The sequence below is a fragment of the Apteryx mantelli genome, chromosome 4 (assembly GCF_036417845.1).
Source record: "Apteryx mantelli isolate bAptMan1 chromosome 4, bAptMan1.hap1, whole genome shotgun sequence".
NCBI lineage: Eukaryota > Metazoa > Chordata > Aves > Apterygiformes > Apterygidae > Apteryx > Apteryx mantelli.
Genome location: NC_089981.1, coordinates 54,778,050 through 54,800,699, shown reverse-complemented (window position 1 = coordinate 54,800,699; position 22,650 = coordinate 54,778,050). Strand labels below are relative to the sequence as shown.

General features: G+C 44.4%; 1 protein-coding gene across 1 annotated transcript; it reads left to right on the top strand.

The window, feature by feature from the left end:
- Positions 1-19,956: 19,956 nt before the first annotated feature.
- GREM1 (gremlin 1, DAN family BMP antagonist) lies at positions 19,957-20,721 on the top strand. The gene has a single exon (XM_013941001.2). The coding sequence runs from the start codon at positions 19,957-19,959 to the stop codon at positions 20,509-20,511; it is 555 nt and encodes a 184-aa protein (XP_013796455.1). The 3' UTR covers positions 20,512-20,721.
- Positions 20,722-22,650: the final 1,929 nt, after the last annotated feature.

The window sequence follows — 22,650 nt, the reverse complement described above, 5'->3', positions numbered from 1 at the left end:
TTGCATTTGTAATGCTGTAACACTGGTGCTATGATTAACTTTTATGCAAGTACTTCTTATTCACATGGTTGTAAGAACTGAAATTAGGGCTCTGGTATTTCTGGATCATTAGGATAAAGAATTCAAAGATAACTGCTCTGTCAAACTCACAGATTCAGATTTATGAACTGCTTGGAAGGAGAAAGGGAAGGTGGCCAGATGCAGGAGATGCTGCCACAACCAAACAAAAATGTAAGATGTGCAGGGAAAGTACACTTTCACATGGCCCTAATGGGGATGAGTGTGTTCACTGCTTTATTAGCTACTGCAGTGTAGCAGGATCTAAGCTCCCAAGTCAGAAGCTACCAGTACTGTCAGTGAATCAGAGGACAATACCTCCAGTTTTCAGATCCCTGAATCCAAGGTTTCTGGCTAGTGGGGCTGACAATTAGATTCAATTGTATATTCACTGTGCTTGATAGAAATAGGAAGGGAAACAGATATGCCTTAAAGAAAAGAAAGAAAAAAAACCCCAAACACGGTATCAAATCCAATGCCACATGTGTGCATATACATACACTTAAAATGATATCAAATCCTTTGATGCATGCATGCATATACATTTAAAAAGACAAATTCAGTTTTATTTAAGCAATGGAATTACCTTCCCTAATCTTAAATAAGTACTGTCTCACTGCTTCCCATAAAAGGTAAGCCATTCCTTTAAAATGCAACGACAGGACATTCTGCAACAGCTACTGAAGTCAGTGATGGCCACAGCTTGATGCAGCTGATTCACCCTTACAACGTGAGTGAATAAATATGTTCCAGGGCCAAAGACCATTTCCAACCACGTGTGAAGACAAAAAGCTCCCTAAAGTCCGCAGCCACTGACAATGACCTACTTTGCTGCAAAGTAAATAAAAACTAATAAGAAAGGTAAAAGAAGAAGGTGGAATTACCATCGTGAAGGGCCCCATGAGCCACAAGCATGGCTGACTGGCACAGGACTGAAGTCCTAAGCCAAGGTTTCCAAACGGACTTATTTCTACATGAGCTCATGAAAGGGTTAAGGGAGTCATTTCCCAGGTACATACACAGTCCGGGTCTACTGCACTCAAGGCTTCTGCCATTAGGTGAAGAATGGGGTTGAATTCCAGTTCGTCGTCCTAATTCGCCGTGAGAAGGAAGTGTGTAGTAACTGCTCATGTTTGCCTTTTTATGATGCTAACTGCTTTGCAGCGATTACATGAATCTTGATGGTCAGAATAGCTGCTAGCCATGTGTGCAACACATGGCATCATAACAAATCTTAAATGATTGTGAATGTCATGGCAGCAGCATTAGCAACTGGAACTGAAAGAGTTTTTAAAATCTTGTTTGACTAACAAAGTCTACTTTTTGTGTTTGTGGTGGAGGTGGGGGAAGGGATCAGAGATGGTAGGAATTGAGGATGGCTTCAAACTTCAAAGATTAGGTAGACCTGAATCACCTCTTCTTACTTTTTGCTTAACCCTTGAAAAATAATTCCTATTACCAAAACATGTGGAATTGAGCTCTTATGACAATGTATGGGTGTCTTTTACATTTAATTACAATGTTTCTTCTTCCTACTTCCCTCTCCAAGAAAAACAGTAGTGGGAGTCAGTGGTTAAATTTCATTGTAAGCTCAGTGAGGCAAAGGAGAAAGTAGATAAATAATGTCTCCCTCCTTCCCTAGCAGGTTTCATTCATTTACAGAGCAGTAAGCCCCAATTTTAAATGTATAAATGCTGTCTGCTTTTATTCCAGATCTTCATTCTGAACCTAATCAACATATAACAATGTGACTTTTTGGGAGGAATTGCCAAAGATCTCCATTACGGATAGATTTTTTTTCGTTTAGCTCTGGACATCTGAATATCTAAGAGTTAGATGTCAGAGAGGGATATACAGTTTTGATGTTGAATTCAGTCTTAGCCTGTTTTAATTCTTTATTCTGAGAAACAAAATACACTAGCACTTCTTCAGTTCACTATCTTCATTCTATTGCCCGAAAGTCCTCTATACGTGGCTGAAATTCTAGTGGCACAGCCCTTATAGGACGCAGGGAAATGTGATCCTGCTTCTTCGTGGGCAGAATCCTTTCTGCACTTTTCTACATTTGGAAAAAAATAAAAATAAAAATAAAAAAACATCATTGTGGCATTTTGAATTTCCAAATGGCCAAAATATACCCAAAAGAGAAAAAGTCAGGTCATCCAAAACAGCACTAATAGTTCTGCATTGGTTAGTTTTTACTTTCTCTCTGTTTTTTCCCTGTGTGTTAAGAATGCTGCAACCAGTGACTAAGTCAATTGCAAAACTTCCAGTGACGCCAAAGGGTAGTACAATGGCTGTAAGATTTATGAGCCTTGAAGTTGTGCTACTGCAATTGAACTAAGAAACTTATTTTTATTGCTGCATACAATATTTGTCAATTAAAAAGTAGTCATAGCTGATTTAAGCAAGTTCTCAGAAAGTCATTCTTATAACAGATAAGTATCATTATCATATTTTATGCATAGTCGGTGGATTACTGGTTAAATTCCCCAACAACCCTATGACTCAGCTGCCGTGGGGGTTATATGCATACATGGGAACATGTGTGTGCAGAATTAAAAATAGAAGTTTGCCCTGGAATTCCTGCTCAACCCAGCTTCTGATCCCTTAGAGCTTCTTCCCTCTGCCCACATTTTCCCAGCTTTGTTGAAGCTTTTGTGATGGCTGTCAGTCTGGAGTTATGAGTTATCGAAGAACTTGTTTTCAAGTGTTTATATGAGTGCAAGTTATCCAACATGCAGGCAATGTGTAAAAATAAGATATAAAAATAAGATATATTTTTTTCAATTTAGAACACACGAATTCTTTTCTGCTCTAGTAGTTGAGGCTATTTTCTAATTCCTGTGGCTTACTAACACTGCCTATTTCCCACCATTTTTATGTTCTCAGCAGCAACACATGACCCCTCACAATGACAGGAATTGTCCACCAACTTGAAGATAAGTCCTTCGCAGACTGCCCCTAAAATATCAGCTGCTTGTTAAAAATACTTTGCATCTATGTTGTCTGTCTAGAGGTTCTCAGACTGGAGTTTTTACAAAACTGGAAAGTATTTCCAATTGACAGATAGGTGAAGACAGGTTGAGGGCCAGATCCACGAAAGGCTTAATTGCCCACAGTGGGACTTGTGTATAATGCAAATACCAAAGGCCAAGTGAGTGATCCGCAAATCCTGTCCCCCCTTCTCTGACTCCTTTGGCAGTTAAAGTCCATACACAACTATGCTTTTTTGTCAGTAAGTTCCTCAGGCACCTAAACTTCTACCTCTGTGCATGCCCAGGACTGGTTGAAACTCAGTGAACCTGCATAGCTCAACACCTATCTCAGTCCTAAACCCAGCCTGAATCCACAACTTGGCAATCCCTTGCCTATATTGCCTGCAGGAACCAACCTGGTAAGGACCCACTTCACACATCCCTGCAGGACCAGGCATTGCACAAACCACCACAGCAGAAGCAGACAGTTTAAATAAAAAAAAAATGTGTCTGGAAGAGCTGTGGCAAAAGAATCAAAGATCTAACAGGGCCAGAGAAGGGGATCAAGAATGAACATGAATTTGTTATCTAGCGGTTAGTATGGCAGAGTGAACATGAGGAAGGACAGGGCAACACCTGGGTTCTAGCACGTCCTCCAAGGACTGTAGCTAGCCAGACACTGGAGGGGGAAAAAAAAAAATACAAAAGTAGTAGAGTAGGGACAAAAGAACCCAAACACCCTCCCCTCCTCCTCCACATTACATGGCTTGTTTTTGCTCCCTGCCTTTATTTAATTGCCTTCTGAATTGCTGAACAGCCTCAGCAGGGACAGCACAGGCAGTCTGCCCCTCCAAACAGGCACCTGCGTGAGCTCAGGCGCTCCACGGAAGCGTAGGAGATACAAGTTCAAACTCCTCCAGAGAGAGGCAGGCATGGAAGTGGCTATGCCTCCAGCAAGTAGGCGGTTGTAAAGCAAGGGAATGGATGGCACTCTCCATTGCTACTCTACCCTCATTTTAAAGGAGAGGAGTGACCCTTGCTACATTTTGCTCTCAGAGCAGCCTAGTTGGTTAACTTCAGGAAAAGGGCCCAGGTTTTGAATCCTGAATTGAAGAGCAGTGTCTCCTTCAACCCAAAGTTAGACACCCACGCTCCTGAGACAGAAGTGACTCAAACCAGCCATTTCTGGTGTTTCCAGTTAGCTAGCTAAAGTAGCTACTTGCTCTGCAAACTAGAAGTCACTGTTGCAAATTGTGCGTGGCAACTCTCAGCTCAGTCTAAGGTGAGTCTGTGGCTTCCAGGCTGGGATCCAGCCCTGCAGAAGGGAGGTCAGCACCATAGCACCCAGCTCCTTTGGGTTTCTGTAAGAAACTTGTCCAAGGCTAGCCCTGTGAGCGAGGAGGCAGGAGCCACAATTTTTTTCTTTCTGATGCCTGAAACAATATCAGGCTTCTTTCACTTATTTCTAAAGTATTATTTTTGCAGGAAAGTGAGATATGTTTAGCTGCTACCCAAATAACTGTAAGAACAAAAACTGGGAATTAGCAAGAGTCCTTTTAGTTGACTATGCATTCTTTATTCTACTTACTTTAAAAGTATCCTTTTGATCATTTTGCATCTGTTGAAAAGGAAGCATTTAAAAACCGACTTCCTTATTCACTATTAGCACTTCAGTGACAAATTTGATCTTGCAAACATTCTCACGTAAGGGCTTATTGGCCAAGGGCTCCAGTGATGCTAAGGAGCTGTGTTCATGATGTTAGCAAGACAACTCCTTATAGCAAGAGACATGCCTTGTTATAAGCATTCACAACATAGAGGCTAAGACTTAAACTTTCCCCCACCGCAGCTGGAAAAATGCCTTGCAAGGTGATTTGAGGGGTCATTCTCCCTAGTAAAATATTCAGAGCCACATACTGAGGAGGTTTTCAAGCTTTTACAGAAGCTGGTGGTAGTGTTCTCAAAGCAAGAGGGATCTGGATCCTAGATAAAACAAGCATTTTGATCAGACATGTTAAAACATGAAAGTATTTTGTCTTTCAAAATACTTCTCTGAATTAGCAACAAAGTCATAGCACTTTGCTGTGATGATTTTTCACTATCAATGAAGAAGTATTTCTTACTCTTGATTGTAGTAGTCATCACCTCCGTAATTTGCAAGAGCCTTCTGAACAAATTGTTCCATCTCCACTGGATAAAAATGTGCTTTCTACCTCCAGATAGCCTATGCCCTCGCCCTGGATTTGTCTCACTAATTACATAAAGGTAAAAACAATTGTACCTTGTCTCTGGTAGGATTTTACATCAAGATAGCCATCTTCACGTAAGCACAGCTTACAGAAAAGGCTTAGCCAAAAGAAGTCAAACTCTGAACCCAAGAATTTATGATATTTAAAAGAAGGATTTCTTCTCTGCCTTACAACACAGGAAAATATTCCTGTTCGCTTCTGTTTTCTCTTTGGTTAGATCAGAAGAACAAGAAATAGGTATGAGAGGGTTTTTTTGTGTGCATTGTTTCTTTTTTAAATGTGTCTGATGGCTTTTGGTGATGCCAGCTCCCAAGGATTCCTTCCTCTAGATGTTTTATTATATTTGTCAATGGAAAAATATGTATTTTTTACTATGAATTCATAAGTTCATTTTGAAACCATGTCAAGAAATAATAATACCTCCTTCACAGAGTCTAGTTCCATCTGGTTCAGAACCAAAAAACCCTGCCACAGTCTGATCTGAAGTGTGATTGATTTGGTCACTTGCAATTTAGCTTCTTAACTTACGTCTTTAGTACATTAAGACTTCCTGGGGAGGGTGAGAAAAGTGTTTATACTCTTAGACTTTTAAAAGTGCATCCAAAAGCTCAAAGTATTTGGTGCCTGATTCATTATAAACACCTAGAGGATAGCTCCTGACCTATTTACAGAATCTCTCTTAACACCACATGATTTTATGCTTTTCCAGGCACTTTGAATTGCATGTTACTCATTTAAAAAAACCCAAAAAACTGCAAATGAAAGCAGTTGATAAAGAATTAATAGGCAGTGTGGTTAATTGCAGAAAGTAAGATCTTTCAGATCTTTACAGCTCTTCCATGACTCTGAACAGCTCTACAAAAAGGGAAAAACAATGTCTGTTGTAGTTATATTTGGGGAATAACATACAAGAACTTGAAAATGCTAATTAGAATTCAAGATACTGTAAGAAAGGGAAAGATCAATGAATAAATATCCTACTGCCCTTGGCCAAACAGGCTAAACAGGATACTTTTGACAAGGAAACAGAAGAAGCAAACCAGAACAGTTGGAAATATCAAGACAAGAGATTTGGCCCTAGGCTTGCTTGTGTAGTTTCCCAGAAGTAATTTTTTTTTTGGCAATTTTTGAAAGAGGAAATTTTTGGTAACCATACAGATAAAAAGTAGACTTTTATTTTTGTATTTTATTATTATTATATTACACTTTTAATTCTGTAGCTTTGTAAGGTTTAGAATCCTAATATGCACATCAACTAGAGGACCCTTTAACAGGGAAAGACATACATAAAAATTGGTTTGGGGTCTTCTAGAAAGGCTCGCCTGACTCGGGACTCTCAGATTTTTGTGTGCACTTCATTTCATACACTCCGAATAGTCCCACTGAAAATAAAGTCAAGCATCTGGCAAGTCCCTGCAGGGCTGGGGTCCGAAACTAGAGTTTAGCAAAGAAGTTCAGAATGCACAGAAGTCCACCTTTCTTACCAAGGCACTTAGCTGTATGTTTGCATTTATATGTATAGTTAAAATGCTATTCAGATCAACAAAGACTGCTGAACTGGAACCTTATCTTTAACAATTGTTTTAGATAATCACAACTGGTTAAAACACTTCTTTGTCTGCCTTTAGATGTTTTTTTGTCCATAACAGTGAAAACTTGGCTTATTCACTGGAAATACGATTTTTTTATAGCAGAGAATTATGAAGTTAAAAGGCCTTCTTCCCTATTAAAAGCTTTTAGACATTTAAAAATGGATGCATTCAGACTCCTACGCAGACACAAAAACAAAGGTGAAAGTTAAAAAAAAAAAAATCTTGCCAGATTATTTTAAATTCTACCTCCTGTTGCTAACTGCTTATTTCACTGGAAGTTTGGTACCTAACCAGCTTTAAGGATTTAAGCCAAAATGATTCTGGCTCCTTTGAAAACTCTGTTCCCTATTGCAGTTTTATAGGTGGGGAAATGGAGTCATGAGAAAATTAGTTCAAGTTAAAAAAGGAAAAAGGGACGGGGGGTTATTTGTGCCTCCTGCACAGGTCTTGTCCTCAGCAGAGAAAGATCTAAACAAAAAAATGGGAATGAGCAAGAGTTCTGTTTCTTTCTATCTACCTTTTCAGGAACTGTTGCATTAGTATTAACTTAGAGAAGTGGAGAGTGGACACTAAAGGAGCACAATTGTTTAAGAGCTCTTTCCTTCCCATAATACAGTAGCCATTTTTGCTACACTGGATTTCAAATATAAAATGCAGAACTTCTACATATTCTACATAAGGTTTCATCTCAGCCAAAAAAGAGGTTCAGCTCCTTCATTCCTGCAAATTTTTTTTTTTTTTTTTTAAATCTGGTATTCCATTTTTACCTAGATATTGCCAGGAAAAACAGAAAGAACAGATAAGATTTGAATTTTAAAGAGGGCAATGGAAAAAAACCCCCGAACCCTGAACCAACACAAAAGCCTTTCCAACCTTCTTACATACTTAGATAGTGCTCCTTCCTTTATTACGCCTTTATTCTTTTGCTACAAGCAGCAAGTGGCAAAGTCAGGAAAAAGGCCCAAGTCTCTTGAATTCCATCTGCCTACCTGAATCAGGACGCTAACATCGCACACACTGTGGGTGCTGCACAAAAGCTCCCAAACTGCCATGCAGAGCCCCTTCTCTTTTACATTGCTGAGAAACGGTAACATCCCAAGTTACAGGTGGTTCCCAACAACAAATTGCTTTTCATTATAGCAAGAAAAGAGTGAAGAGCCTATTTTGATGGAACTGTATATATCTATACATATCTTAATAGTGTTATGTAATCTGTCTAAAATGTTACTGTCTGCATGTGGGATGTAGTAAGAAGAGGGAAAGGAGTCTTTCTGTTTTGCAGCATAACTGGAAACTGTATTTCATAGCTGTCATATCACTGGAGTGAAAAATATGTCAAGCTCCTTCGATGACTCCTTTCATAACACCCAGCTATGACTTTAGACTGTAAGGGCTTCTTACACCCACACAAACTCAGTTTGCTTAGCTGAGTCACTTCTTGTATCATGTTTCTCCAGAACTATCCTGAAAGCAAAGCATGTCAGCAAACACCTCCTTTCCTTACAGCTACAGATTCGTAAGACAGCCTTTCCACAGAAGAAAAAGAAAAGCAAATGCATGTGGGCAGAGGAATTTTTCATGGGTATTTTATGGCTCTCATTTTCTTGTTATATTATTCTATAGCCATCAAATACATAAGATGCATCAAAAATACTGTGAAAAGTATTATAAAAGATTCGGTTGACAAATGATACTTCCTCATTTAGCATGAAAGATCATATTTTTCCAGCTGTCAAACTTCACCCTAATAAAACAAGGTTTTTTTTAATCACTTCTAAAAAATAGTCACATATGGATTGTATTATATATGTAGGCGTTTGGGGGCCAGAGACTATATTTTGTTCTATTTCTGCAGCACGTAGTACAGGGGAATTCTGGTGTGTGACCATGGCTCCTAGGTGCAGAGATCATCACAAGCCCACAACCTGAAGCTACATGCATTATATTCTAAACAAGAAAGCTTTTCAAACATACCAGGAGGCCATATTTTTCAGAGTAGGATCCTAGACTTTTAAAGTATTTAGATGCTTAAAGTTAGTGATTTTATCTTGAAACCTATTTTTCTTTTGATTGCCACTGTTTTATTTCTGAACATTTGCAAATAAAATGTATGTGTATTTCTAGATGAAATGACATTTTGAAATCGGGGGAAAAAAGGAAAAAAAAATCAAGATAGTTCATTTCCAAAGAAACCCAAAATAAGCATTTTCCCTTGTTTGATTTTCTCTCATTCAGCTGATGGAAATCTATACATTAAAAGGATGTTCTGTCAACCTGAATCTAAAATACTGTTTTTCAGTAAGTACGATATTCATCCAATGCTTTCATCTCAGTCTGTGGGATGAAGCCCCAGACACATGGATGTTAATTCCAAAATTCAAATAAGAGAAAGATTTCAATTCCTTAATGAAACTGAATTTTGCTAGAGTGAAGCACAAAGTGAAGCACAGACCACTCAATGCATCCTAAATATGATTTTCCTTATTCTCTAATTCATGGATTACATATTCCTCTCACCCCTCTGGAAAGCCAGGAAAATCAGATGTGCATACCACCAGCAGGCTGACAGTCCCCACAACAAGGAGATCCTCGTCTCTGAGAGTGTGTGTTGCAACATGCACTTCTCAAACAAGACCTCTGTGAAGCGCACGCATCTTTCATCACATCAGACCAACGACTGCACCGAACCACGTCAGACCAACCTGCCCCGCCACCGTGCACCTTCACATCCCTCCGCGGATGGCAGATGGCAAGCAGCGGGCAACAGGAATAGTCAAAACTTGCTTGTAACATGGTCACCAGCTCAAAGAGAAGAGTTAAGGTGGTGCTGGGGAGAAAGCTCGTTCCTTAACATTTTGCTCCCTGATTTTCAGAAGTTCTTCCACCACTGTAATCTCAAAAGGCAAAAAGCACAGCAAAGCATCACTGCCTCTGTATTAACAAGAAGTTGAGGCACATTGGCAGGTAGGTATATAGATGCATATATTCATCTATTCTGATTTTCTGCTTCAATACACATGAAGAGAGTGGTTTGACATTACTCTTTTTGAACATTACCAAAAGAAAGGAGTATCTGAAGTTGCTGCCTTATATAAAGCACTGAAACCACTGGTGATTTTGTGACCAATGGCTGAATGCACTCTTTTAGGGTTTTTTTCTGTAAATTAGTGCCAGATTCACAGCCCTGTCAACCAAGCTCCTTTCTCTTCTTCACAGAACAGTTCAAAATACCAAGTAAAGCAGTTCAGATGTGCCCAGTCTCCCCCAGACAGCTTGCCTTACATCTGACCTAGAGGAACATGTCTAGGAGTGAGAGACTTTTGATTTCCAGGTATATTAGGGCCATATTCTCAGCTGGCATAAATCAGTTACATCTCCCTGAAGTTATTATTAGCTATTGCAATTTACTCAAGAAAAGGATCTGGCCCCTATCAGCCTTTGGCTCCTCTGCAAAGGCTTTTAATAAGGCGCCAACTGTCCTGGCAGTGAGGATATATTGAGCAGTGCTCAAAGTTAGCAGTAGCAGACAGGAGCTCAGCCCAAAAACATTTTTTTCTCTGAGAGAATTAAGTACAGAACTTCTTTTAAGATTAAAACAATTCTTACTGTTCCACTAAAACAAAGAGCAACTCATACAGTGAATACCAGCGAGAAATGGGAGAGGAAATTTAAAAAACAAAAACAAAACAAAAACAAAAACAACACCCCCCCCCCCAAAACAATAGCGAGTGGGTAGTTGAATCCAGTCAGGTTCACAGTACATGCTGTTATGACCCTGTGACATCCAAACTCCTCAGCTCAAACCTATGCCACAAAAAAAGGCATGTTCCCCATAGGTTTCTGTTCATACTAAATAATCACACAAAATATCCCCGCAAGTATTCCAGCTCCAGTTAGCAGCACTGGTTAGAGCATCAACGAAGTTTCAAATGTGGATAAGGTTGGGGTGAGAGGAAGGGGAAGGTAATTTTCTTTTAAGCAGTGGGCCTGTTAAGCCAGGAAACAACAGAACCTTGTCTTTGGATGAGGTCTCACCCGTGCAGCTGGATCTTTGGAGTAAATTCTGGGAATGTTTCGTTAAAGAGTCCCGCAGTAAAAGGAATACAAACTTCCAAGCTGGAAATGATCTGGATACCTGATGTTAACAGAACAACGAGGAAAAAAGTCTTTCCCCCCACCTCCCCTCGACCACAAAGAAATAAAAATAGACATAAGTGTTTCTTCTTTTTTTGCAAAGTCTTTTTTTTTTTCAATTCTACCTTCATTCTGCCCAAGCAAGCAAACACAACTAGAATGATACACTTTTTTTGGTTTCCAGTTGGCTTATTTTTACGAATGAGCAAGCAAAATCTTGCAGGAATACTTTTACTTTGCAATGATCAGAAAATCCTGAAGATTTGTCTTTCTGGACCCAAGATGCTAGACTTGAAACACTGTGGATTAAACAGAGAGAAAGAAAACAGACGGGAAAATACGGTGGGGAGCATTGGATTGCATTCATCAACATTCATCAGCAAGAAATCAGGAAAGGTCTTGAGGAGGGAATACAGCTTCCACACCAGGAAATGCATCCTAAAGGATTTCTTGGTTTGCTTTAAGTTAAGCCGAGACCTACTCCAGATCCACCTTTCCAGCCAGACACTTGAGAGCAGTGAGGCACTGAGAAGCGGAGATAACTGCCCTCCAACAGATGCCCACAAGTACCATCATCTAGTAAGGCGAATGCCACAGCTGCATGTGAACTATATCCCAGAAAAATACAGCAAAGAGGCGGCTTGTCTGCAGACCAGGAGCAACGCATGGAAGTACATGCAGCACCAGTGCCAACATCGGGCACAGGTAGGAGCAGCAGCTCAGGGCAGTAGCAGAAAGAGCTTCCTCCCACACCAAACAGCTGCATTATGGCCCTGGGAAAGGGGCAGCTGGAGCAGCTCCCAGAGCCCCCCGGCCCTGCTTAAGGGCAGTTAATCAGAAAAAGAGAAAGACCAAGAGGGGAAGAGGGGAATAGTCCCTTTACCTATGCATGCAAGTACAACTACTGGCTTACCAAGAGAAAAAGAAAACAAGCATAAAGTCTGCTGACATACCAAGGGGTGAGACTTGTGACTTTCTGTCTGGATTCACAAAGGAAGGACCCTAGCTAATTAAAAACATCTATGAAGGCTAATAGAACTTTTTTTTGAGTAAAATAAAGAAAAATCCTGAAAATTCCCTAGGCCTCTCTTTTCATCCATCTCAATGTCACTTACTGTGATTCTTTGCCAGTAATCCTTCCCTCCTGACTGTAACCGAAGGTCAGTGGCCCCTGCACAACACATTTTCTCTCTCATGCTGCCACCTACCATTACACTGCAGTCGCTTGCCCTTTTGCTTCTGCAGCATTTGCGCACACTGTTGGCCAAGCAACTGAGGTGATTTTTTTTCCAAGTTATTACTAAGCACATATGCCTTTGTTTTCTGATTTAAGGCAATGGGCCTAATTTGCTAACATGCTGAGCACTCATCTCTGCAGCTGGTGCCATGCTCTGCCCTTAAAGAGCAAGCTGTTGCTAAATACTCTGAAAATTCAGAAGCTGGGCATCTTGCCTAAACACAGCATCCCGAAAGTAGCAGGTCCGCTGATTTTAGTTTGTCCTCCACATCTGCATAAACAAGGCCAATAAAAATCCCCCTATGCCAGGAGAGATCTGTAGCGTTCATAAGAGGCCCAAGGCATGCGATGACTACGAACTATGACGGCGAGGTCAGAGAGGTGCAGGGCTGTTGCGGTTCGCAGGCAGCAATTCGCAGCGCGTAGGGAGGAGGAAACAAAACGCTGCTGGCGATGCCACCTGCGCCGCCCGGCTCCGGCGGCCCGGCCCGGCCCGTCGGGGGGCGCTTGTGGCCCGCGGCCGGCGGCGCCCCGGGGTGCCCTCCGGGAGCGGCTTCTCCGTGCGGTTAGAGGGCCGAAAGGTCCCCCGGCATCTCGGGGCCGCTCCTGCTCCTAGTGCCTCCCCCCCTCCGCGGCGTTGCGACCCTCCGCGTTTCAAAGTCGCGGGGAGGCGAGAGTCGGTGCGGAGGCCCCCCGCCGCCCGCCCTCTCCTGCGAGGGCTCGGGCTCGGCCTCGGCCTCGGCCTCGGCCTCCTGGGGCCCCGGCGCACCGCGGGCTGCAGGCTCGGTGAACGCGGGCAGCCGCGCAGCGGCGCGGGGCTCCGCTCCCTTTTCCGCGGGCGGAAGGCTCAGTCCGCCAGCGCCCGCGGCCCCCGCCGGCTGCTGCCTCGCTCCGAACCGCCCCTCGGATCCCGTTGGGGCTGGCCCGCGCTCGGCGGCCGCGGAGCGGCGCGGAGGGCTGCCCCGCGGCATCGCGCCCGCAACCGCGCGGGCAGGCTGCACGCGCAGCTCTGCCGCCTCCGCTGGCCGTCGCGGGGCATGTGAGGGGCCTGCAGCCTGCGCGGAGACGCTGTGACGGGAGGGAAAGAACCAGCCGAGGTGGCCCGCCTCTTGCGGAGCTAAAAAAAATCTTTCATTGATAAAGAGCTATGAGCACGGACGCAGATCGGCAGCCACATGCTTTAATCCCCTCCCTCCCCTCCCCAGTTTTATTGACAAAACTGCCTAAGTGCGGGCATATCTGCAGAAAGCAAACCCCAGAAACTGCAAGTTACACCAGCGAGGCCCAGAAAGCTCGCTGCCTCCCTGCTGGCCAAAGCAAACCGGCTAAGGGGCTACCAGCGACTGCTCCGCTTGGGAAAGCTCTCGCCCGATGTGTGCTTGGGGCAGCGAAGCGCCTCTGCGCCCGGACGGCTTTCTGCGCAGCGAGCGGCCCAGTGCAGCATGAAGGGAAGGGGAACGGTGAGGGGGGGGAAAGGGAGAGGGAAAGATATTTAACTCTTCTTAAATGTCATACTTTAATGGGGATGGAAAATGTGAATTTTCTGTGCATTCCAGGAACAATTCCTGGGGGGAGGGGGGGTGACCTTTAGCACCGACTCTCTTAAGAGAGGAAAGTAGCCGAGTGTTTATCTGGATGACTGAAAGCTTTCCCTGGTGGAAGTTTATGGAAGTGTTAAAGGGGGCGGATAACATGGGCTTTGGAGGCGCTTGTCCAATGATCTGGAGGGGCTTGGAGTGCAGATCTCAGCTGGCAGACATTTAAATGGGAGACAGCTCGGCGCTGCTGCAATTTGTAGGCAGGATCCGAGACTCCCTCTCCATGGACTCCCGAGCAGCTGCGGGCTCCCACGCCACCCGCGCCGCCGAGTGACCCGCCGGGCAGAGCCCCGGGCCGCGCCGAGCAGCCGCCGCCGCCGCCGCCGCGCCGGGCCCCGCCGGGGAGCCGCCGCCGAGCAGGTGAGCCGGGCCGGGCCGGGCCGGGCCGGGCGCCGCGGGGCGGTGCGGTGCGGTGCGGTGCGGACCGCCGCAGCGGGCAGTCGCGGCGCGGGCGCGACCAGGGCCAGCAGCGACCGAGTTCGGCCAGTGTCTGTGGGAGGAAAAATGTTTAATCCCTTTCTCCCACCTTCGGGGAGGGGGGATGGGAGGAGTCTTTCATCGGAGCCGAGCGAAACTCGCGGGCGCCTCGGCGTAGCGGAGCATGACACCCGTCCCGCCTGTCAGATGGAGCGGGGCAGACACCACGGTATTTCCGCCGCGGTACTGGGGATTATGGCGCTATTACATCCCGCTCCCTGCACAAACACAGGGATTGCAAAAGCCCAGTTAGCGCTGCCTCATCTCCGCCTACAGCATCATTCCCGACAAACTGGATTCGGCGCCCACCCGACACACGCCAAAATCCCAGCTCGGCCTCTGCGCGCAGCGGGGCGCGGGCAGGTCCCCAGGTGCCAGCCGCGCCGCTGCCCGCCCCGGCCCGGCCCGGCCGAGCCCGCCTCGACGAGCCCGCTCAGGCCCGCCCCGCCTTTGCCGCTGCTGCTTCGCGGAGGGCACCGGCGGGCGGCCGAGCACCTGAGGGCCCCCGCGGGCGGGAGCCGCAGCGCACGGGAGAGTCGGGTGGCGCCGGCGGGGACGCGCGGAGCGGCGGGCCGGCCCCGGGTGCGCGCCCGCGGGCAGCGCCGCCGCCGCTGCCGCCGCGCGGCTCAGGCGCCGTCGGGGGAGGCGCGGCGGCTCTGTCGCCGCGCTCAGCTCCTCTCTGCCTCTCCCTCCGCCGCCTCCCCCTGTTCTGCCCTCCAACCTGACTGGGAGCCCTCAGGGGTTTTGCTGCCCCGACGGCTCCCTGCCGCTGCTCCCGTAGCGCGTCCTTTCCCCTGCTAAGGGGCCCCGGGAAGCAGCGCGCAGCGTGGGCGCTGCGGCGGCGCCCGGCCCGGCCGGGGCGGGAGCCCGCTGCGGACATGCCACGGCCAGCCGGGCCCAGCCGCGGGGCTCCGCGGAGCCCGTCCCGCAGCGTGCCCGTCCGCGGGCGCGGAGCCCCGCCGGCCCGGGCTCGCCTGCGCGGCGGGACGGGGCGGCCGCGGGGGAAGCCCGGCCCGGCAGCGCTGCTCTCGGCGGCGCGGCCCAGCGCTGGACTGTTCCCTCCGGGGAGGTTTGCTCCCTCGCCCCGGCCCTGGAGCGAGTCCCGGGGGCTCGGAAGTCACCTCCACGGAGCTGCCCTCCGTCGGGGAGCCCGCCGGCAGCAGCCCCCGGGGAGGGCACCCCGGCCGCTGTGGCCGGCCCGCCGCCAGGAGTGTCCGGGTCCGCGCCCGCGGGGGAGCCGGGACGAGCCGAGCTGGCGGCCTCGCTGCCCCGACGGCCCCGGTGATCCCCGCAGCGCTGCTGTGCACAGCGTACCGGGGCTGCGTTCAGTGACAGCCCCGTCTTACTGCGGCGGGGCCCTTCCGTCCCGACCCGTGCGACCCGACCTGTGTTTTGCCTCTTTGGCCGGTGTTTGAGGCCACCAAGTACATCTATTTTATTAGGTCTTCTGCAGATAATTTTTCATGTTTTCTGTGAAGCCCATGAGTCCATGGCTTATCATAATATTTTCCTAATAAATATGGTTTACAGATGAAATTTTAGGCCTACTGAAGTCTGTGAGAATTTTACTAAATATTCAACAGAACGAGGATTCCATCCAGCATTTTTAAACAAGTTGCTCTGTGCTAAAAATTTCAGTAATAATTTTATGACTCTGCCTTGGAACTCATAGGGAAATGCTGTTAATAAACTGACATTTGAAGATTCTTAATTTAGAGGAGAAAACATCTAAACTAAAAATTTACAACTTAATTGTATTAAGTAATAAAACAGAAAGGGATTATACTTCTATATGAACTGATGCTAGTATTAATACACAAAATTCCTCATCTGCCTTAGATGATTAGATCTCAGGCTCTAGATAATTGGTTATATAAATGTTGGGGCCCAATTCTGCTTCTGTTTGAAGTCAACAGTAAAATTGATGATGATGAAAAGTAGAACTCTAAACCCAGCAGTGAAGTTTAGAAAGAACAGATTTTTGAAATACTTTGTTACTCTTTAAAAAAAATAAATGTTAATGATACTGGATCTCTCAGTGGATTTGCAGGAAAATAAGTAGGAATTGAACTTGGCATTTTGTTTGTAGTCATCAGTCTGTTCAAAGGATGCTCGGATCAGCATTCTGATTTTGCCAATGCTTCTGCAACAGCCAGTATCATCCAATTTGCTCTTGAAAATTTTGCAGAAATTTTGAATATAATATTTTACAGCCTGATTCTGCACAGCTCCTACCCAAGCTCCCGTGTTATTACTTGTTCAGAGTTACGGGTGTGAAAAGGAGAACATTTACTTAAGGAGGGATTTCTTTTCGATAAAACTTTGGGTATGATAACACTGATTTTGTTACTTTATCTTGTACTGTTCCGTGTTCTAATTTTTTACAGTAATAAAAAATATGTTAAGGAACCCTTTCTCAGACACTAATTCATAGAAGGATGAATCATTTTGGTCCATAATGTAGCCAAACAGAGGTGTAGTCCTCTCTCATAAGCAAATACCCTGCTTTGGGACCTAGATGGTGCAGAATCTAGGCATAGCATTTTGGCTGCTTTCCCTACTGAGGCATACCACCTCCTTTTTCTTTGCAATTTGGCTTTTTAAAAAATAATATTAATTTTTTAATAAGTGTTTAATAAATTACTATCAAAGAAGGTTTCTACTTGAGCTCCTATTGGGGTCAGGAAGCTCACACAGTCTCTTATGTTGGTCTATGTTTAAACTATAATTTAGCCCCAAATGATTGGATTACTTTTATTCTTAGACATGCTTTTTGGAAGTGACCATAATAAACATTTTTGCTGAATTGCTAATTTTCATTTGAATCACAATCTCTTTTCTATGCATACAATATAGTCTCCACCTTTAAGGTTGTAAACCAACTCAGTGAAAAATTTTCTTTCCTCCCCCCATTTAGGATTATATTGAAACACATGCTTACATTTTCTTAAGGTTAAACACATGCTTAATAAAGATGCATGAATCTGGGAGACAGATCTTACAATGCTAAACATTACCATAAATTCCCATCCCAAAGTACACTTCATTTTCAGATGACTAGACCTTAAATGACTGTGTAACCATCTGCGCATTTATGAAACAAAAGGGTAGAGCAGCATAACCCGTTCTAGAAATAAAAGTGGTTCAGGAATATGTGCAAAACATCAACTGAATTATGGGACACTAAAAGTACCTGAAGTTTCCCAGCACTGCTTAGAAACTAGCATTTTATTTTCTGTTGCATGCAGTGACTTTTCTTTCTTAAGGCTCTGGCGCCATGTTGAGTAAATTAATATTGATATTAAAATACTGTCGAAATACAGTGTGGGTATACAGTCACCGGAGAAATGGGAACAGCTCTGGAAGGAGTCATTCTCATCTCTGCAGGAAATAAGCACTGTTTTATAACTGTTCTTTAAAAATATTTTTAAAGACAAAACATGGAAACATGTTTAAATAAAATTGAGATTGTAACAGAAACAGAAAAAAGACAGCAAATGTGAAGTCTGAACTCACACTTGAAATTATGCTGCATTGGTCTTCAATTAGAATTCTCAACATTTTTTTTCTTTCTATGTCAGAGCTGTAAGGTTATTAAAATTGCATGTTCTGTACAACATTTCATTTAGATATTAAAAGCAGTCCTTCCGCGCTGTCTGTTGGAGCCAGTAATAGTGTCATTCTTACACCCCTCTCTTCACGCCTGAAGCTTCTTCCAAACGTAGCACACACTGGTACATAAACCTAAATGAATAAAACTAATGCATATACTTATCATGCATATTATAAATTCTAGGTACACTAATGATCCATAGACAAACACTTAAAATACTATATCCACAAGCAAGTCCCTAAATATGATGGAGAGTTCCTGTAACACTTTTCCACCCTTATAGCTCCTTTCCCAGCCCCTTCAGTGAGAAGGGCTTTTTGAGCAGCATAAATACAACTTTTGTTTTGATTTGGTGACTGGAAAGACCCTAGTACCTGAGAGATTAGCATATGTCTTTTGCAGTAGTAATAGTCATCCCAGGCCTCTCCTGAGTCTCTACATTGCCCCTGCTGCATTGGCATTGGACTGCTTTTCTGCCCAGTTAGTGTTGCCTTAGGCAGAGCAGGTAAAATAGTACAGGAAAGTGCCCTTGGTTTCATATATGTTTGCTGTATAGTAACATAAGCAGGACTCATCAGTTCAGAAACAATTTTGCCCTTTAGTGGCAGAACTAGTCAAATAAGGGATACAACTACAGCACTCTAAGCAGGTAGAAGAGACCAACTTCCCCTTTTTTCTTCCCACTTCTTCTTTTTTTAATGTATATTCATCTTTGCTTGCAAAAAAACATAAAAGAGTAGAACTGCAAAGAGCCCTTTCCAGTCACTTCTTCCAAGCCCCCCCCCCCAAGGGGGATCCTAAGGGCCCCCCCCCCCCCAAGCCATCTTGCTGGCTGCCACATCCCTCGCTTTCTGAAACACCATGGAGAGTGTGGTGCTTCTGAAGGGTGTGACGAGTGATGACTTTCTTCCCAGTTTGTTGGTGTCTTGAGCTGACTGAACAGCCAAAAGATGTCAGAGCTTTGGGAACTACCAGAAATGGTGGAAAATAACTGGGCCACCAAGAACAAGGAAGGAGAAAAAGGCTGTTCCTACACCAGTAATTAGGTCTGGAGCAGGAGTGCAGTTTTGAAGAACCCGATTGTCTCCACTTACTGCACTTGAAGTGGTTTTGTGTGCACAAACTACGTTCTGGTATGATACAACCCTTCATGGCTTAATGTCATGTGTGAAACTCTGCTGTCCTCATATGGCCTCTCAATAATATGCTGTATATAATGACTAAAACTCAGAGATCTCAAAGTGTCTTAACACTGTTTGACTGCATCTGTGTAACTATCAAGGATTCAGAGTAATGGGTGAAAAGTTGTAATTTGAAATTAAAGACTCATCTCTTCTAGCTTATATCCAATATATGCTTTTATGTTAGTTGCCTGTCTTGTTACACATCTCTTACTTACCGTAGGCTTCATTACACTTAGACTCAGTGGATCAATACAGTGCAGTAAGAGAGAGCTTGGGATGCTGTAATTCAGACAACAGGTGGATACAGTATGCACATCATATGTTGTATGTATATTATGCAAGAAGCTGTACAAAACTTCTGAGTCTGACTTAGGAACACATAGCTGGAACAGATCTCCTGAGTCAAAGGGTTTAGTCTTCTGGTACTGCAGATAATCATTTCATAGAAATCCTTATATAAAATCTGTTCTTCCACCAGTGTAAATCAGGAGCAACATCCATAATGTCAGTAAGATATAAGAAGGGAATGGGATCTCTTAAACAGGGTAATATACATGGAGAAAAGAGCTGGAAATAGATGCATGCTACACAGAACTGAATTCTGTTTGGACTTGCTTTAACCTCTGACTTTGAATCACCATATATGAAAGTTTTAACTACCTGGTAATTCTGAAATAGCTTTCCAGCTGGTAAAGGTTGAATACTTACCTTGTATATGTGTATACACACATACACACACATTTCTTTTATAGAACTGAAGATTTACTACATACTTGACTTCTGATGATGTCTGAAATCCACAACTGTGCTTTATTTCCTCAACCTCCTCTATATAGGATGGTCCGCACACTGTATGCTGTTGGCGCTGTGTTTCTTCTGGTGGGATTTCTGTTACCGACCACAGAAGGGAGAAAGAGGAATCGTGGATCTCAAGGTGCTATCCCTCCTCCTGACAAAGATCAGCCCAATGATTCAGAGCAAACACAGGCACAGCAGCAGCCGGGCTCCAGGCATCGAGAGCGAGGGAAAGGCACTTCAATGCCTGCTGAAGAGGTGCTGGAGTCTAGTCAGGAGGCACTGCACATCACCGAGCGCAAATACCTAAAACGGGATTGGTGTAAAACTCAACCCCTCAAACAAACTATCCATGAAGAAGGCTGCAACAGTCGTACCATTATCAACAGGTTCTGCTATGGTCAATGCAATTCTTTCTACATCCCAAGGCACGTCCGTAAAGAAGAAGGCTCATTCCAATCTTGTTCCTTCTGCAAGCCCAAGAAATTTACCACCATGACTGTTACACTTAACTGCCCCGAGCTTCAGCCCCCTAGAAAGAAGAAAAGAATCACCCGGGTTAAGGAATGCCGATGTATATCTATTGACTTGGACTAATCTGAGGAAAATACTATACTCATTGCACTCTGACTGTATGCAATCATTGCCAGTGTGAGAGTGAGTGGCATAAAATAGCATACCTTCGGGGCTGGACACAACTGAGAAGAATCCAGTGAATTATCTGAAAAAAAAACCAAAGAAAAAACTAGACATAAAGGAAGGACATGCATGTGTGTGTTTGTGTGCAAGAAAGAGAAGGGATGTGTATAAGCAAATAGATGAATGTTCACTATGGTAAAATTCTTTTTAACAGGGGAATGAAATATTAAAATCTATTTACCCACAGGCTCAACATCACAATAATTAGGTTTCCTAGTGCACATCCACATTTTTGCCACTTACTGGGAAAGTGGACCTGTGGCTTTTGCTAATGTTCAACTGCCATGCTATTTGCTTTTACTGCATTAAGAGAAACATCACAGTGAGCGGACAATAAGTTTGAAAGCATGAATCTACTCTTAAATATAAAGTAGGCTAAAAGCTGTTAAGCCATAGCAAAACATCACAGAAAATAACAGCTGTGTCAGGAGTTTCTAACATGCTTCTTCAAAAAGTAACTGTACTCCAAAAGCCATGTTGGCAGAACAATGCGGGGAAGCAGGAGTGTGAAAAAATCAGTATAGATGGATAGAAAACAGAATTACAGCAAGTTACAAAGAAAAAGGTCAGAGTAAGTAGATGGGGGAATACAAATGGGAAGAAAAAGAAAGATACATAAATAGCAAGACACAGAAAGAGATATTGTCTTCTGTTTACATTTGGCTTTAATTTATAGACCTATTCATATATTACATAAATTAAAGAGAAACTATATACAAGACTATAAATATATTTCTGAATTCTAATGGCTAAGTTGATCAAAACCCATTCTTGTGCCACTAGATCCATTTGATGTCTTGTGTTTCAGCTATCAGTTATTCTTCATATTTACATATATATGCATATGCAGTATCTTTTATTCATTGGTATCTATACATACATACAGTGAGTATGCATACTCCATTGCGCATATCTGAACTCTCTCCTTCTCTTTTTCACACACATACACAAAAACATACATACCACAGCGCAGAAATCTTGCTAACCATCAAGCACAAAATGGCAGTAATTTAGCACATAGAGAGCAAAGCAAAAATTAAAACAAGCATCATGTGACTGCAAATGCAATAACCACACAAGAGACAAAAGGCACGACATTCATGACTAGTAAACAGCGCATTGTTATTGTTATTTTAGCTCTGCCACAGGCATGCAGTTTGTTGAAAAAGACATGCAGAGCTTTGCCAGCAATAATCCTCTTTTTATATCTTTTACCACAGACTTGCATTTAAACAGGATTTGGACTAAGTAAAGAGAATTTCCTGAAAATTAAGGGCTAACTGCCCCTCTCATTTGGGGGGGGGGGGCATGAAAGGGGACACACGACTTCCAACAGCTCCATGTGTCTCACCTGTGAGATTATCCTGCATTTTCTGTCCTTCAGGATTAGGTGTTGAAGCTAGAGCAGCGTGTGGCTTTCGACAAGAGCACAGAAGGGCCTGCAAAAAAAGTCGTTTTATCTAGGTGGCCCAGGGCCACCTTCGCCGGTGCTGCCGGCCGCCCTTCCCTTTCCCCTTCCCCTTCCCCTTCCCCTTCCCCTTCCCCTTCCCTTTCCCCTTCCCCTTCCCCTTCCCCTTCCCGGGGTTCAGCGGGAGCCAGCTGTTGCCTCGCTGGCTGTGTCTCGTGGGGTGCAAACCGCTCGTGCTCTCCGAGGCGCCGGCTTTCGAAGAAGCCGCCCGCGTCCCTGCCGAGACCCATGCCGAGGGGACGCTGAGAGGAAATTCTGTTCCGGCTTCGCCCGAGAAAAATGCATGTTCCTGTGGCGACTGCCCGGCTAGAGCTGGTACTGGGCCTTAGGGCAAGCCCTGCCGATGTGAGTGCAAGGAGAGCCAGGTCCACGTTAACTGTGCGATGGGGTTTCTGTGGTCCAGGCCCCAGGTTACCATTCAGCCACGATACTCCTTTGTATCTACTCTCAGTGCCGCTGCTCTTTCTCACACCAGGCGCCTCTCTCGGCCACAGACCGGTTATCTGGAAGGTATTTCTGTCCACCGAGCTGTGAGGAAGACATTTCTGCTCTTATTAACATGTCCAATG

Coding starts and splice junctions, on each gene's coding strand:
- GREM1 (XM_013941001.2), top strand. CDS start 19,957: ATGGTCCGCACACTGTATGCTGTTGGCGCTGTGTTTCTTCTGGTGGGA.